Source organism: Actinia tenebrosa, unplaced genomic scaffold (genome assembly GCF_029948245.1).
Source record: "Actinia tenebrosa isolate PJP-AT-01 unplaced genomic scaffold, QUT_ActTen_1.0 utg545__unscaffolded, whole genome shotgun sequence".
NCBI classification, from domain to species: Eukaryota; Metazoa; Cnidaria; class Anthozoa; order Actiniaria; family Actiniidae; genus Actinia; species Actinia tenebrosa.
In genome coordinates this window covers 54,493-71,511 of record NW_028292616.1, presented here as the reverse complement: position 1 = coordinate 71,511, position 17,019 = coordinate 54,493, and the positions used below count along the sequence as shown (strand labels likewise).

The window sequence follows — 17,019 nt, the reverse complement described above, 5'->3', positions numbered from 1 at the left end:
CTGAGACCAATGAGTGTGAAAGGTAGTTTATATCCTAGTCATTTGGAGTGTTTACATATACAACAATTTTTTGTTGGTTAACATGAATCAGATTTCAAGAGCAAAATTCAAATTAATATGCAGGATATCAGCCTCATTTACTGTTTTGATTAATTAACCTTCTTACAACACAATAAGGTTTTTCAATTAAGTGTACAGTATATGAAAAATACATACAACATACCTGAACAAGAGCAAAGTGAATGATTGCTGCAGAACAACAGCAGTATATCGTATAGGCCCCGTACTTGGCACTATGGCCCATGCTATCATGCCTTGCATCACCATTTATGACAACAGGGTCCCCCTTCTCCACCAACATGTCCAACAACTTTTTTTGATATTTCTTCCAATGAAGAAAAATTGCAGGAAACAGCTTTTTCTGTTGATAAACAAGAAATACTATTAGTGATTTGTGATTTAAAAGTAATAATACACTATTAATAATACCTACCCTCTGATGTAAAAAGTAGGTTTTCAAAGAAAAACAGCAAATGCCCATGTGGGAAAACATCTGGAGTACTTTACTTGCTGTGCTACCAGCAACAAGAATGGCAAAACACAACAGAAAGTTTCCAGCAGGCATCTTTGTCCCTGGCATTATGGGCTGGCTATTCCAGGTACTGTCTCTCTTTGGGCACTTGGGGTTTGAACAAACAGTTCGTACTTTAGCCATCGTTCCCAACGCCTCTGTCTCTACCAAGGGATCATCAGATTTGCATACTGGGCAGAATTTAAAAAGGAGCAGCAGCTGACTAAGGAAAACAATAAACTTTGGCTCCAGTCTCAGATTGTCACTTGTGCTGGTCCTAAAATCAAACATGAAACATTTTCCTTAGCAACAGTCTTGAGAAATATGTCAACCCCAACCCCCCTTAATAGTGAACCAATTATGTCAACAGCCTTCAATAATTTTATCATATTTTGTCTCTCCTCAATCACACACACATGGTCCAACCACCCACAGGAAAACACACTTACTTGTTTTCGCTTTCTTCTTCATCTTCTGTGTCAGATTCCATCTTGGCTTTCTTAGGAGTTGGAAAAAACTCACTTCCACTCTCTGCTCCTGGTTCCACTTCAATACTTGTGTAGCTCACATTCATAAACTCCATCTCATCTTCACTGTCAACATCAATTTCGTCATCACTTTCACTTCTTTCTTCTTCTGGCTGAAATTTAAGATCTGAAATGTAAAAAAAATATTTCCTAGTATTACTTTCAAAATATTATTATCATTTTACATCAAAGGCTTTTCAGACTCAAGGCATCACTGAACACAAAACGATCTTAAGGGGTCATCACCTAAATCAATGTTGACTCAAAACACTAAACTCAAAAACCACGTCTGCACTTGGCCAACAAAAACTTCAAACCAATCAACCATGGAACTATTGAAGTCGCACTAGAATTCCACGCCCTCCTTTGATGAAGTACGGTATATGAAACTTTAGATACCTTTTTGTAAATGCTGTATCACCCTCTGATATTCTTGTTCTCTTGCTTCTAGGTCAACTACCTTGTTGTTCAGAAGCCTCATCTTCCTTGTGAATTCCTGACATTTATTGCAGGTTTCAGTTTCAGGCACAGTTTGCATAAACGAATCCTAAAAACAAGAATTCATAGGTTAATTATTCACATTCTTTTGCCTTTAGTATCAAAACATAAACAATAATAGTTAATTAGCACTAACCTTTGTAAGACGCATTCCACTCGAGTCCAACTCTTGTAGAGTTTCTTCACGGTTCGGTTCTTCCTCCTCCGCGGCAAAAGATTCCTCAGTCTCGTAACCTACAGCCAGAGATTCTTCTCTATGCGACTCACGGCTAGCGTCTAGGATTTCTTGGACACTCTTCGAAAAATATAGCAGGACTTCATGAGCTAGGATGAAGTGTACAAGGTAAAATATACAGAATACTTACCTTCCTTCGACTGTTGGGAGACATGGCAGCAGGTTCTGTCATCACGGAATCGACGAAGACTGATGGCCATACTGCAATTCCTATATCGTCCATCCTTAGGTTTTTGCGCAAGTTATTGCTGGTACCATCAAGTACATCGTACCGTTTCACAAAATCGGCAGACGTAAAGTGCCGGCAGCATATTCTATTCGACTTTGTTGGCTGCCAGTTGGCCATTCTTTTTGAGGCAATGATAAAATTTACCCATCTTTTCCTCCTTTCTATGGCTTCAGGCCTCGAGTCATTTTCAAAGGGTATCTTAAATAATGTTTGCCCTAAAACTTTCGAACTTCTATTAGAGCAATTTTCCACAGAACAGCGATAAACCATACCGAAAAACACGTCAAAAATCACCTTGAAAGCTTGTAAATTATCGTAGAAATAAAGTGTTAGAAACTAGGGCCAACTACGCATGCTCCGAAACGAAGTACCCAATGCGCATGTACAGGTACCTTTCCTGACGTCACAGGTTACTCTCGTTCCTAGATCACTTCTTCACGTTCATCCCGGCACAGGAAGCCCAAAATGGCAACTTTAAGCCTAAATATCTCCCCCCGGAATTGCCAGATCGACCTCATATGTATATCATTCGAAATCTGATGACGTCTAGAATCTTTTAAAATTGGTTCATTTTTAGGGGTTATATGCACTTTAAGGTGGCTGGATAACTCGTTGGGGTCTAAGATATCTACGAAGAAGTCGTCGTCTTTCACTCCTATGCCAGTCCAGGTGCGGTTGTTCACGTAGGTGGGGCAAAGCAGCACTATGTAGTCGAAGCGGTATCTAAAGGGTCCTAATAGCTGCTCTACCACGAACTGGGTCTTTCCGCAGACGGTGGGTCCTACTATCAGAGCGTTACAAGGCATGTGATTTGGGTTCATTTATATCTAATGAACCCCATTTATATATAATGGAGCCTGTGGAAGCAGTCAAAGCAATGGTTAACGTCGTCAAAGAAAAGTCAGACCTACAAAGGACGTTCGAAATGCAAAGGGAGGAGATAGACCGGCTGAATGAACGTGTAAAGGAGCTATATGAGGAAATGTGTGGTCTGAAGCGCGCGGAAAGGTTTGGCGCTTTGATAACGATGGCGGGCTGGGCTAAGGAGTCCGTTAAGGACTTCATGCGGTATCCCATATAAGGCTTATTAAATTCTTATTATATATGGAGTGCATGCACTGCAACAAGGAGTTCAGCTCAAAGCAAATGTTAAGATGCCACGTCGAAAAGAAGGTGTGTCAAAAGGTGCGCGAAAGGCGTTGCAAGGAGTGTAATCATCTGTTTAGCAGCGCGCAGATGTTGAAGTATCACGTGGATAACCGTGTCTGTCTAAAGAATGTATGCGAGCGCTGCGAGGAGGACAAAGACGAAGAGTGGCATCGTTTCCGTTGCCGCGGTAATTACGACTTAGAAGGCGTGGCTTGTTACGAGCACGGCGACGTCGCAGCTAGGTGTTGTCCGCGCGAGACCAAAAGAAGGTTAACTCAACGTAAAAAGGAGATTGATCAGCGCTTTGCGGTGTTCGACCGCGCTGAAGGAGTGCGGTGGGAAGACAGGGAATATTGGGAGGCAGACTGCGAGCACTGCGGCTGTCAAAGAAGTGACCAACACATTTGGCAGTGTTTGTATCTGCAGTCTGATCCCCGCAGCTTTAAAGAGTACTTAGATGCGTTCCAAGAATGGAGCGGCAATAACTTAAAAGATAAGATCGCCCGTAAGGGGTAGATCGGACACTTAGACCATGGTTTGCGCAAAGAGTTTCAAATCATGGTCTTATTTTTATTTATTATTATTAAGGTTAAATAATAATCAATAAGAATAAAGGCCCCTTTTGAAGGAGGTTTGCAGGATTTAATAATAATAAATAAGAATAAAGGCCCCTTTCAAAACGGTTCCGGGGATCCAAGATATATGCTAGCCTACGCAGCCGCATTTCTTGGAGGATTCCTAATCACCCTTTCAATATATGGACTGTATTACGTGCGAACTACCTGCAGACTGCATTACCCCTTGTAAGCCGCCGATACCCAAACCGCGTAAAAAATGCACCTGCCTTCATTGTGGCAGTGCATTTCTCGAAGAATCCTTTGTGGGGCATTGGTGCTCGGCTGACCCAAAGGCGCAGCGGACCCTATTAGACGTCCTTACGAATGCAGAGGACTCTCAGGCTCATACTTGACTACGTCAAATACCCACCTACTATCCTTTTTACCATGACTCATAACATGGGTAACGTCCTGCCCTTCGATGGCGTACCTTATCCTATCAGGCGCCCAAAGGGTGTATATTCTTTTTTTATTCTTTAAGACCAAGCGCAGGCGGTCCAAGTCTTCAAAGACTACGTAATTCTTTATCTCGTAGATTTCCCCCACCACCAAATCGCGCCAGTGCGTTTGTATGAACTTTAACTCGGCGAATTTATCCTTGTCCATTATACCTATGGAATATTCTCAAAAGCGTTGCCAGAGTCTGCGCGCTTTTAAAGCGCTTGCAGCACCACCTACATGGCAGGCGAATTCCTTGTGCATACTCCGTGATCTCCCTGCAAATGACATCGTAGTCGTTGCCAATTATTACCTTATAGCCGTTTTCTTCATACCTCTGTAAGAGGCGGCGTTGATCCTCAGATAATACCCCGTTGCCTTTAGGGGCCTTCAGCTCTACGCAGAATCCACGGTATCACACGTGCGCATTCAAGATGAGCAGGTCGGGTTGACCGCGTTGGTAGCCCTTCTGCCAGCACTTTATACGTTCGCCGTCCGAATCCTGCAGTTCGCCTAAACCAGGGGTCACGAGCATTTGGGGGTAAAACCTGCGGATGTAGTCCACTACCATTTTATGCAGGTCGAATTCATTTTCTATTTTGAATACCAACTTGTTTGGACCGTCGAAGCGCTTGTCGATTGCATATTTATCCGCTTTACGCAGCGCGGGTAGGACTTCCTCGAATACCCAATCTTGTAATTCTACGGCTTTAGGTAGCTTGGAGCTAAGTATTAGTTGATACAGACCAGGCTCCGATATGAATAAGGAACGTGGGTGCATAGTAGAAGCATAACGATTCGTTATGTTCATCTCGCCCAGCCTTTTCTTGTTTTTCTCAGATACGTGGTCGCTAATAGCCTTAGCCGTGTTCTCGTAATCTAACGCAGCAGCCACCTCCTTCGCTTTGAAGTACAAAGTTTCGCCTTGCACTATGCATTGCAGTTTGGTGTCGTTGTTTTCAAATACGCGAAGCATCATATACGCAAGGGATATTTTATTCTTTCTTGGATGAGGGAGCGCAGCGAGCGAATCAATACGCAACGCTCTTTAGCTGATTCATTTCCACGCTTAGTTGCGCGTCCGAAACTACGAAGATGTACGTGTTTATCTTTGCTGTGTCGCTCGCATGTTTGGTGCGCGTAATTTCCAAAGTAATGCCGTCCTGGGTGTTTACCAACCGCAAGCCCTAGCCATGTAGGTCTTCATCGTTTGTCGTGCGCATGTCGATCCACAACGCGTACTTGTCCGCGAAGAACTCCTTTGGAGCAACTTGGTCACCAAACTTGCGCGCGGCTTCCCGGTACATATCCGCGGGCTTTATCCCCTGTGAGTAAACCTTGTTAGGCACTCCGTTAATGCTAACGTCTACGTTGGTAATGTTAGGATTAAAGAATGCCTCAGAGTCGCGCAATCCTGCGGTGTATGTCTTTGCGAACAGCAACATTAACCCTGTTAGGCTGCGTCGGGGTATGTTGATACTTTGGTTGATAACCTCTTCGACGTTGTTCGTGAAGCTGAACGTCTTATACACCACCACGCGGTCGTAAAGGAATGCCTTTCCGGCGCTATATTCCATGCCAGCGCTACGGGCCAGCTCTTCACTGTACACGGTTTCATACTGCAGCTCTAAGTTTTTAACGAAATAAGGGTCCACGGCTGTTGAACTTACATCTTTTCCCTGCAGGATGTTCGTAGTATCTGCTAGGGTCACTTCGAACTGCAGTTCGGATAACTGTCTGGGGTAGTATGCACCATGGTTCGTAATCACTTCAAAGTCCAAAGGGATAACGTATTTAGTACCACAGGCGGTCTTTACCCTTGTTGCTTCTGCTACTGCGGTTGCTCCGCTGGAGTCCGTAGGCGCCGGGTTGGTGCCGCTGCGAAGCTTACGCAAGATAACGCTTCAAATTCCTTGCTCCACCCGCTGCGCGCGGTCAAAGGCTGTCAACCACAAGTCCTTATACGTGGTGTACAGGTCGTACCTTTTCAAATCCAAAAGGGTTTCCCCGGCAAAGTTGATTCTCATTGCAGAAACGAGGTTCCTACCCACGTTATCGACAACGTAGCGCGCGTCTGCGGTAGCTGGCTGCACCACTAGGTCAAACCTTAGCGCCAAGGTGCCAGGAACTAATACTAGGTTATCCGTTAGGCGGGGCACGCCCACGCGCAGCGTCTCTCCAGGCTTTGCGCTGCTGGGCGTGAATGTGACCCGATGAAAGGTGCGTTCTGCTTTCAGCCCGCCAACCTGCTTAGGTAATACGTTGGGGTTTAACTTTGAGCTTATCATATATAATGGAAGTAGAAGGAACGGATCCAGACTTTGATCCCCTTACCGAAGAAGGTCAAGTTGACATTAACGACGATGAATACGATGCATGGACTCAAGGCGCGGATACCGACCCCCTAGTTTACGACGCAGCCCTAGAAAACAAGTATGGTAGTAGATGGAAAAGCGCCAAGGCCACCTTAAGAGACATGTGGAAATCGAGAAACCGCGGCAGCCCCACCCCTGAGTACTTTGAACTTCAAAACGTGGACCAGCCGGAGGAGGCAACCGCGCGGGAGACCGTAGAGTGGGCAACGCAAGAGCTAAGGCAGCGTTATCCTAATTTCGAGGCCAACGACGTAAAACTCACAGAAAGAGGAAACAAAGTCCTCATAAGCGTCAAAGACATGAGATATCCCGACAAAGACCGCTGGACAAAACCACAGCTCCTTTTCGACGAAAATGGCTCGGTCAAGGTTAACGTGGCAAGATTAAGGGGCTTTCAAGAGGCTACCCGAAGTGCGTTAGACCGGCTGGAAACCCTGAACGAAAGGGTCGAGTTAGAAAAGCGCGCCGAGGAGCTGCAAGGAGCGTTGGAAGAAGCAAAAGCAGATTACGATAGAAAAGTCCAAGTACTCGCCGACATACACGACGTTGAACTTGATGAAAAGAATGAAAGAGTAATTGAAATGAGAAATCAAATGGACGAGTTCCTACGCGAAAGAGACCGAATCCAAAGGGCCTACGATCTTTCCCTGCAAGACCTGAACATTACCGGGGAAGAAGCTAGGAACTTAAAGGTCGCCATGGCCAACACTTTGGAGGAAAAGCGGCAGTTGGTTGCACAAATCAACACCATGGAAGAGCAACTTCGGCAAAGGGATCAGGCCATCGAAGACCTGGAGGGGCAACTAGAGCGGCAGCGAGAAGTAGTTGCGGACCAGACTCGTCCCGAAGAGGAAAGGGAGGCTGCCCAAAGGGAAGTAGAAGCACTTCAGGTGCGCCTTGCGGAATTACGGGCGCAAAAGGAAAAACTGGAAAAGGAGCTGGGGCTTACCACCAAGGAAAAGGTATTAAGAGGTCTTTTGAAGTATGGCGTGCCGCTGGCGTTTGCGATCGCTATTTCGAGCGTAGTAGGCGTAACCTTCTCCGCGCTTAACACTGCCGGTAAAGGCGTGAAAAAATTAGGTGAGGGACTGACGGACTTGGGAAAAAAGATGGCAGCCGGCATTCCTGGGCTGCTGGGTAGCGTCTTAAGCCTAACACTGAAGGCCGGCGGTGAACTGTTGAAGTTCGTGGGGAATAACATTTGGACATTAGTCGTCGCTATTGGGGTGGTATTCCTGAAGAAGATGAAGGTTTAAGCTTATCCGAGAGCATTACTTCCCCCACTTCCTCCTTAGGCGTCCTTGTTTGCGAACGGGGGGCGAATATGGTATTCGCACCACCCTGGTAGCGCGGTAGTAAAGGCAGCACGCTAATGGTGCTAATGGACTTATGATTCCAAATTTCATCTTTAGGAACATCCACGGCAGAATGAATAGTGCTTATTCCAACAAAGCCAATGTACTTTTGCCTTGCAATCGTGCGGGCGTCGCTTGGGCGCACTTGCAACTTTACGCGTTGGCAATTAACTATCATGTGAAAAGTTAACGACGTTAAGTTCTCTGGGCTCCTTGGCGTAGGCTCAAATGAAAAGTGAGCCGAATGCCTGCTGTTCTTTTTTTCCCTGTAAGGCGGTAGTGGGGTGTTGGTTTCGTCGACCAGCCTAAAGCCTAAATTGCAGCTATTCCAGCCGCTAATGCTAACAGTGCACATTACTAGACCTAAGCCGCCCACGTAAGCCTGCAGCTGGGTATCTTGCCATAAATCCCCCCAAAAGCTAGCGTCTTCTAAGTAATGGGAAAACCCCTCTTGCTTCGTATGTGGGTTCATATATTTCAGGCCTAAAGACTAACCACCGTAAGAGTGCTAATGGTTGCGTGGTTAAAGTCATTATCCCCTTGATCCTCTATGCTATTTACGCAAACGCTCCCCGTATCGTCTACGCGTATCTGCAGCTTTACTAGCCCATGGCAATCGGCCACCATGTGGAAAGTCCAAACCAATAGATTTTCGTCGCTCAGGGGGTTTGGCTCTACGGAAAAATGCACAGGCTCCCTGTTGTTCGTCTTCGCGCGCATAGGCTGCAGTATGCCGTTGTCATCACAAAGCCTAAGGCCCACGTTGGCGTGGCTTCTCGTGCCAATGCAAATACTGCAAAGGATCAACTTCTTTCCTGAGTAGTTCAAGTCTACAGACATGCCCTCAACGTCCACCCAAGATGCCTGGGTGTATTTTTTCTCGCCTGTGTAAGTCGTATAGACACAATCTACTCCAGTTACGTAAGGGTTGTTCATCGCCATATATAATAGCTCAGACCAATGCTTGCGACTGTTAAGCCGGCTTTTAATAAGTTATGGTCATATTCCTCAGGTATGGTTGCGGGAATATGCTTTGATGCTTTCTTAACTACATGTTGCTTCGTTTCATGCGACTTTTTTGACTTCTCCACGAAATGGGGAATGTTCCTAAGAGTGTCAGAGTTCACGTCATTCACCCCAAACTTCATATCCTTGGTTGCTCGCTGCAGCTTGTTGTTGTATCCTACTACAGAGCCAGTATTTATAGATAAATTACTGGGCATTAACCAACAACCCGGGGCTACTGCATAGTCCAACCTCGCCTTAGAATTTTGTATAGCTAGTTGGTAACGCTGTACGCCCTTGCTAATGTCGCCCTCCAAGATTGAACTTTCGAATAAGATCAAGGCTTCGGCTCGCGTCTCTTCTGCGGCGCCGGTATTCCAATTATACTTGATCGGGTATTTACCTGAGCTCCAAGGATAGAATACACGTAAGCTTCTATGCTGCGGTTCAAACGGGCAAGGCCGGCTCTAGTTAGTCCTTTACCTTCTGGGGGTATGAAATTAAGATATTGCTTCGTTTGCTCGTCGTTGGTAATTTTGATAATCAGTGGATTGGCCCCGGCATACTTACCGCCCTCGTTTTTGAACAGAGGTCCGTCTCTAACTTCCTTAGTGGTCTTAGCATTTGGTTCAAAGAAGGTGCTACTGTCGTGAGTTTCTTTGTGATACCCAGTGTTCCATCGTAGATTCAACGCATGAACTTCCTTATCGCTTAGCACATGTCCACCAATACCCCAATAAGCCCAAATATGTACCAAACCATTGTTAGCACCGGCAGTACATCTAAAATCCTTCCCTACAACACCGAACTCCTTACAAAGCCTGTTATATGCCGGAACGTCGTATTTATTATCTCTTGGATAGAACGCAGCATCTCCCGGTAATGCAGTAACGCCCATCTCATGCAGTATTCTTCTAACCGTGAAGTGAAAATGAAACATAAATATTGAATTCTTCATCAAGTTTGCACTTACACCACAGCCGCTAGTGGCACACCAAACCGCAAAGTTTAGTTGCTGTGGCCATTAACGCATGTTAGGACCACTTAACCATTCATGAGATTCCTTAGCGGTGGTATGAACAATGGGAACTTCTTTGAAGATATCTCGCACCTTTAACGGAAAGGAATGGTTGTTTGAGATCCGCATATTCAGTGCTAGGTCCAAACTTGGGTGTTCATCATATGGAACCGCGGGTATCTGATAAGTACTGGTACCCAGCAATAATTCCTTTGACCAACTAGGTTTAGGTTCGACATGCACGGGTTTAGGCTTATGCGGTAAGATCTTAGGATGCTTCAGTTGAGAGTCTATCTGATCGAGCAGCGTAGGTTTCAAATACTCATTGGTGTACATCCTAGAGCCGTTATAGTAAATACCATCGGGCCTTCTTTCGAACTTACTGGGGTCTGCATGCGGAAACATCTTCCTAAAGGCCCTCCAGTTCCAGTAATCCCGGTTGTCGTGATGTGGCTGCTCCTCAATATCATTCCCAAAAGCGTCGTACATTAGTATATATAATGGATGTTATACCATCAGCACCTCAGTTGTACCCAGCTGTTCCCTATACTACATCTAACGAACTAAACGCGGAGAATTTCAGGCTTAATAAAGCGAACTTAATCCTGGCTTACTTGGAAGGGCAAACAAAACACTACGAAAAAGTTAGGAAGAAATACGTTAGAGCCCGTAGCACGCTACATAAGATTGCGATAACTTCAGGATCCATACCCGTTGTGTTAACGGGCTCCGGCGTTGCTACTTCGCTTACTGGGCCGGGAATAATCGTTGGAGTTCCTTTGGCCGGCGTTGGGGCAGCCTGTGGTATTATTTCATCCGTTGCTACGGGCATTATGAAACAGTTGTCAAGCAAAATATCCAAGCATGACACGACAATAGCTCTGTCACGGGCTAAAGTAAATACAATTACCGATCTTGTCTCAAAGGCTTTGCGTGACAGAAAGATAGACGACGTAGAATTCTCGCTTATTCTGGCCGAAGAAGACAAAGACGAGAAATTAAAGTCGGACATAAGGAATAAAAAAACAGTCGTAAAATATCTTTCCGAGGAATCTCGCAAAAAGATCTACCAGGAGGCAAAAGAAGAGCTTCAAGGAAAGCTTGCTCAGTAAACATGTGCTTTGAAAAGAGCGTGACGGGATTCTATTTACATATCGAACGCCGGCTGTCTGGTTCATATGCAAATTAGAGTGTAAGACATAAATATAATAATTTTCACATACATAAGCGTCCCGATGTGTCTGGCGTTTGCTTGTGATCGTGGGACTTTGGAGCTGGGGAGGCCTAAAGTCCCGAGTTCAAGCCTCGCTGTAGACGCATTTGGACCGGTTGCTGTGAGTGAAAAAAAAGCCTCCCCCACTCACAGCAACCGTGGGGGGAGGGGTGAAAAAGAAAAGATAGAAAGTGCGATTCAACCCCGCGATGGGGGGTTTCGCGAGGAAAAGTTGGAAAAGTCAGGGGGTGTCTCGGGACGCTGTCCGGAGTTCACCCTCTGGTGGGTCGTAAGAAAGATATATGTGTATGTACTAGAGGTCCTCTAGCGCGGGATGAAATAAGCCCCGTAAGCCCAAAATGCAAAAAACCCCACTGGGGATAGCTTGGTGTTCTGCGCGATGCATTCCCCAGTTGGGTTTCTGGCAAAATAAACGCCAGTTTTGCATTTTTATTTTCTCGGAATCCATCCTAATAGGGGGTGGTTGGGGTCTATTTTGTAAAATATTTCGTAAATTACGTCAGGGTAATAAGGAATATCCTTATCCAGCCGACAAAACATCCACTCAGCTCTGCTCATATCAGAAACCTCGGGAATAGACTTACCGGTAATTTCAGACAAAAGATAGGGAATAGCTTTGTAATATTTCCCTAGTCTTAATTTTTTCAGCGTTTTCCGTAGACTTTGTGGGGTTGGCTCTTCTAAATGGTCTATGATTTTCTTTCTTACTTCGTCGTCCAAATATACCGGTCGATAACCTTGGATATGACTCATCCAGTCCCTAAAGTATTTTATTCTCTTATAAGGTGTTTTCTTACGACCTCCATTGGCGTAATACTGCTCTCTGGTAGCATTTGGTACGGCATTACGAATATTCTTACCACACTCGTAACACTGTGCTGACGTGTCGTTTTCTATTTGCATTTTCTTACCACAACACCAGAAACCCTTGGGCTTGGGTATGTTAACTTTGGATCTTAGGCAAATTATACAGAAGTCATTGGTGAACTTTTTACATTCATGCATATATAAGACAAATATTCCTAACATAGCAGCAGTAAGGGACTTAGCGCGGCTGCCCACTCATTTCTGCGGGTTATTCCCGTGCCGACCAAAAATGAACTGTAGGTGGAAACGCGGGTAATTCCCGTGCGAATCCAATCGGTTTTTGGCAATTTCGCGAGTCCCCCTTACTGCTGTTCTAATCTATTCTCTGGGGTTTTGAACTTTTAAATACCTAGTGCTTTTGTTGTTGTAAATACTTTGATCTCTGTTTTTTCTGCTGCTGGTGGTTCTGTCGGGTCTTCGTCGTTGTCGGACATGTTCCTCTGCACGTGCTCGAATGACTCTTCTGATTTTTCTTCTTTCGCTTCTGTTTCTTCTTTATTGATCGGATCCTAGTTTATCTTGAGTTGATTTCTTTTCTCTTGAGTTGATTTCCTTTCCCTTTTTCTTGGGTTCTGCCTCTTCTCGGCGTTTTTAGATCCCGACTCGTCGCCATATGTAGTGACTCGACGTCATATCTAGATCAACCATTTATTATTCACAACTTAGCTAATTATCATACATGATTAGTTGCTATGGATACTACATCACCCGTTCTCGACTTTTTCCCGCCAAGACTTTGGACCCCCATTTCTCACCTTCCAAATGCGCTGGGGACGTCGGGGTTGTGCAGTCCCGAGTCGCCAGGACTCGGGCTTTCAGAATTTACATCTTTCGACCGGATAGACGGAGTTTACACGTGCACGACTTTTTCCCGCCAAGACTTTGGACCCCCATTTCTCACCTTCCAAATGCCCTGGGGACGTCGGGGTTGTGAAGCCCCGAGTCGCCTGGACTCGGGATTTCAGAATTTACACCTTTCGACCGGAAAAGCCGAGTTCACCTGTGCACGACTTTTTCCAGCCAAGACTTTGAACCCCCATTTCTCACCTTCCAAATGCCCTGGGGACGTCGGGGTTGCGCAGCCACGAGTCGCCTGGACTCGGGCTTTCAGAATTTACACCTTTCGAGCGGAAAGGCGGAGTTCACCCGTGCACGACTTTTTCCCGCCAAGACTTTGGACCCCCACTTCTCACCTTCCAAATGCCCTGGGGACGTCGGGGTTGTGCCACGGCGGGTCAGCTGTGTCGCGTTTCGCGACATCCGGTTGAAGCCAAAATATGTCATCTCAACCGCGTGAATTGGGTGAAGTACTAGGAACTAGCTTTGGTTGGTATATAAAAGGCTCGCTATGCAGAATGGGATAGAGCGCGAAGTTAGAACAATGAAAGAATCAAAAAGTCTGATAAATAAGCTTTATTTTGATACGAAAGTTACCCATGTTGCTTAAAATTTGAATATTTTGAGTGGGTCTACTCTTCCTCACATATTTGTGCCGTCGTAGAAGCCTAGAAAAACGTATTTTTTCGCTTGTGCAGTTACGTTTTCTTTGAATTAATTAGAAATGGCGCGAGAAAGCTGATGCTGGTTTCTTGAATTATCAGGTAAGAATCGTATGTTTTTTGTTTCTTATAAAACGAAGCAGGAGTCCCGTGTTTTGTCAAACTTCTTATGGAACCTTTTGACGTGAACAGCCTTGGTCCTGTCCTTTTGTGACTGTGAATCATGTCTAGCAAGCGCTTTAATGTAGGTGCTTATATGAAAGCTAGACGGGGCATTCTCAAAGATTTAGCCAAGGAGAAAGCGAACACTTCAGCAGCAGTAAAGACAAAACAACAAAAAGTTCGGAGATTGAAGGAAAAGGTAATTTTGTATGAAATTAATTCGCTGAATTTTCGTTCGCGATCACAGACGAGTCAGAGTTTACTCGAATGATTTATTCCAACTCTAACTCTTTCCCATTCCTTGGTATAACTTAACTAATTATGGACTTGTTTTTTCGTTTTAATTGTTTTTTTGTTTTTTTTTTTTGTTTTTGAAGAAATCTTTGAAACTTATAGCTAAATCCTGCTTGTTTGAGTTTTGCATAACCTATTTTTGTTTCCAATAAATTCTCCCAACTATGTTTCTTTGTATCGCTATATAAAGTAAGGAGAACTTACAGAACGATCGGAAAGTGTTTTCTGTATGATAATATATATTGGGGAATATTTTGCAGGAAAATGTTCTACTTGAATCAAATGACTAATGCAAGCTAACACCAATAAACAATAAGGTATGTATGAATAAGAACTAGCTCTTTTGTTTTTTGTTTTTTATGGTAAGGTTTACTTGAAGTTTCTTGGTCTTAGATGTTTCTGATAACTGTAAATACAGTGAAATTCAAATGAGCTTTATTCACCATAGCTTTTATATGAGCTTTGGTGGAATAGGTAATGAATAATAATAATTTACAATCTTTAATCAATCATTCATTTATTCATGTATTTGCTCACTCATGTATATATATATTTGTTTCATTTATCAGCTGAAAAATAAAGGAATCACAAGATCTCCAACCTCACTACTAAATCCAACAATTGCTCGAAGGACAGCAGTAAGGCGTAACACTCAAACATATGAGATGGCTTGTAAAATACATGGAGCCACACAAAACAACAAACGTCCAGCAATAGATGGGCTTTTTGATACTCTTCAAAAGCGCTGCAAGACTAGCGAGCTTGGAGATTATATACTTTTAAATAGCCAAGTAACTAATTATGTAGTTGATAAGGTCCAAAAGAAGGAAATAAACAATTTTGCAAGTTCACATCTTAACAAATTAAGAAGCATAGCAGTCTATTACAATTCAGGGGTCATGGGAAAGAGGAAGTATCAAGCTGTAAGGCTTGCATCTTTAATGAAGGCATCAAATTAAAAAAGGGGAGAGAGAACTGCTATCAAATATCTTTCTTCCTGCAGCATACCTAAACTTCTAACATATAATAATCTCATGGAAGAAATCAATTCTATAGACATAGGCACAACATATTCTGTTGATGAAGTGTTTTCTTCTAGTTTTGAGGCAGAAGGTACCATAAATGGCAGCTTTAGAGATCTAGAAGAATACTTACCAAGGCCAGCTTGTTTCTATTTAAGATCTAAGTCAAGAAAGGATACCTTAAAGTGGTTTGGGGGGCCTGAGGGCACTTTTAAGTTTGCATTTTGGGGGGATGGTTGCCCTTTTGTTAAGAATGAAACTGCTTGTTCTTTTCTTGTCAGTTTTCTGACTGTAGGAAAGAGAGTGGCCTCTAGCTGTGACAACTTTTTAGTGTTTGGAGCAAACTGTGAGGAGACATCATTGGTGGTAAGAAAATATATACAAGCGTTCTGCAAACAGGTTAATAATATGATTGGAAAGGTATATCACATTGAGGGTTTTCATGTTACCTTCCACATTGAAGATCTGCCAAATGATATGAAAATGCTTGCAATGCTTGGTGGTGAGCTCTCAAATGCTGCTACTTTTTTCTCGTCATTCGCAAATGTTAGTTCAATTGATGCTGGAGACCTAAACGGTAAGTTTGGAACAGGTAATGACTGCAAGTGGAAGCCATGGTGCTATAATGACAGGATTTCAGTGGCTAAAATAGTTGCTGATTTTAAGTCAAACCTTTCACCGTCTTTGACTAAAAGCACCAAGAGATCAAAAGTGACACAATTCATCGCAAAACAGAACAGCCGTCAAGAGTTCCTACCTGTCATTGGAAGAGTAATGGATAAAGCCCATGCTGAGCCCCTTCATCTTAAAAATAATGCTTGGCAGCACTTTCTCAAAGCAGTTATTAAAGAAGCACTTGGTAAATCTAATCTTCTGCCATCACAGAAAGTGTTTGCTGATCTCCCTCAGGATACTTGTTTTGTTAGGGTAGTAAATGCCCTTCAATATGAAGTGAAAGTAAAACGTGTTGCAAAAAAGGTAAGGACTTGGTTTGAGGAGACCCAAGGTAGGAAGGGTGATCTTCAATATAGATTTACTGAAAAAGATTCTCGATTGTTTTGCCACAACTTCATGAGGTTGATTAAACATCTGAGCAAGGAGGAGGACAGCCCCAAGCAAAGGCAAACTTTGCTTGCCCTGGCTTACATAGGCATCAGGCTGAGAGATTGCTGTTCTATTTTTAACAGACTGGATGTAGAAGAGGCAGACCTGGACAGATTGGATGAAGCAGCAAATCAATATTTCTATGCAAACAGACTGTTCCTCCCATACCCAGTAAACCCAACTATGTGGACACTGGGCCATGTTCTCCCTATTCATGCCAGACAAGTTTACGCTAACTACCAGAAGGGTCTCTTGACCGTTACTATGGAGGGTAGAGAAGCTAAGCATATTGCCTTACACCGGTTGAGCTTGAACTCTTCATACAATAAGAGATGGCAAGACATTTTTAGACATGAATTTATCATGTTGGTATGGCTACCCGAGAAAGGTCATGAGCACACAACCTATACACAAAGCAAGGATGTTTACATTCCTGAGAGATGTTTGACTGACAACAGATACTGTTGCTGTGGTTTAGAAAAGGCAGCCCCTGCAGACAACAGTTGCTGTTTCTGCGGTGACAAGTTGATGCCACTAATCCATGAAAGTGTCAGAGAAAAAAAATACAAAAATGGTTTGTTAATGTAATCTACTACCCTAACCAACCACAGTTACAGTCATAAAGGTAAGTATTCCATTTTTCTTCAACATGTTTCAAAGTAAAGGAGACAAAAACCAATCAAGGATTCCTACAGACCAATATAATTTGTCATCTAGTCTTGGAACAAATCCTGTAATACACTGAGATAAATAACTAGTATGTACATCATAAACATAATTCAGTAATATGTTTATTTCTCAAAATAAAACTGCTTATATT

At 43.7% G+C, this 17,019-nt stretch overlaps 2 protein-coding genes across 2 annotated transcripts; one reads left to right on the top strand and one right to left on the bottom strand.

The window, feature by feature from the left end:
• Window positions 1-149: 149 nt before the first annotated feature.
• On the bottom strand, window positions 150-2,177 carry LOC148904242 (uncharacterized). Its single transcript, XM_089025538.1, has 7 exons — window positions 1,962-2,177; window positions 1,733-1,891; window positions 1,498-1,645; window positions 1,021-1,225; window positions 494-848; window positions 224-421; window positions 150-158 (listed from the first exon to the last, which is right to left on the bottom strand). Exons 1-7 carry the CDS (start codon window positions 2,175-2,177, stop codon window positions 150-152), a joined length of 1,290 nt encoding a protein of 429 aa, XP_088881664.1.
• A 12,495-nt stretch (window positions 2,178-14,672) lies between these two features.
• LOC148904241 (uncharacterized) lies at window positions 14,673-16,787 on the top strand. Its single transcript, XM_089025537.1, has one exon. It carries the CDS (start codon window positions 15,108-15,110, stop codon window positions 16,785-16,787), a length of 1,680 nt encoding a protein of 559 aa, XP_088881663.1. The 5' UTR covers window positions 14,673-15,107.
• The last annotated feature ends 232 nt before the right edge of the window (window positions 16,788-17,019 follow it).

Bases quoted from the DNA above. Each gene is read 5' to 3' on its own strand.
- LOC148904242 (XM_089025538.1), bottom strand. From the start codon at position 2,177: ATGGCCAACTGGCAGCCAACAAAGTCGAATAGAATATGCTGCCGGCAC. The intron at 1,892-1,961 runs GTAAGTATTCTG...TATTTTTCGAAG, and splicing joins CTCCCAACAGTCGAAGGAAG to AGTGTCCAAGAAATCCTAGA. The intron at 1,226-1,497 runs GTATCTAAAGTT...TTTACATTTCAG, and splicing joins GATACAGCATTTACAAAAAG to ATCTTAAATTTCAGCCAGAA.
- LOC148904241 (XM_089025537.1), top strand. From the start codon at position 15,108: ATGGAAGAAATCAATTCTATAGACATAGGCACAACATATTCTGTTGAT.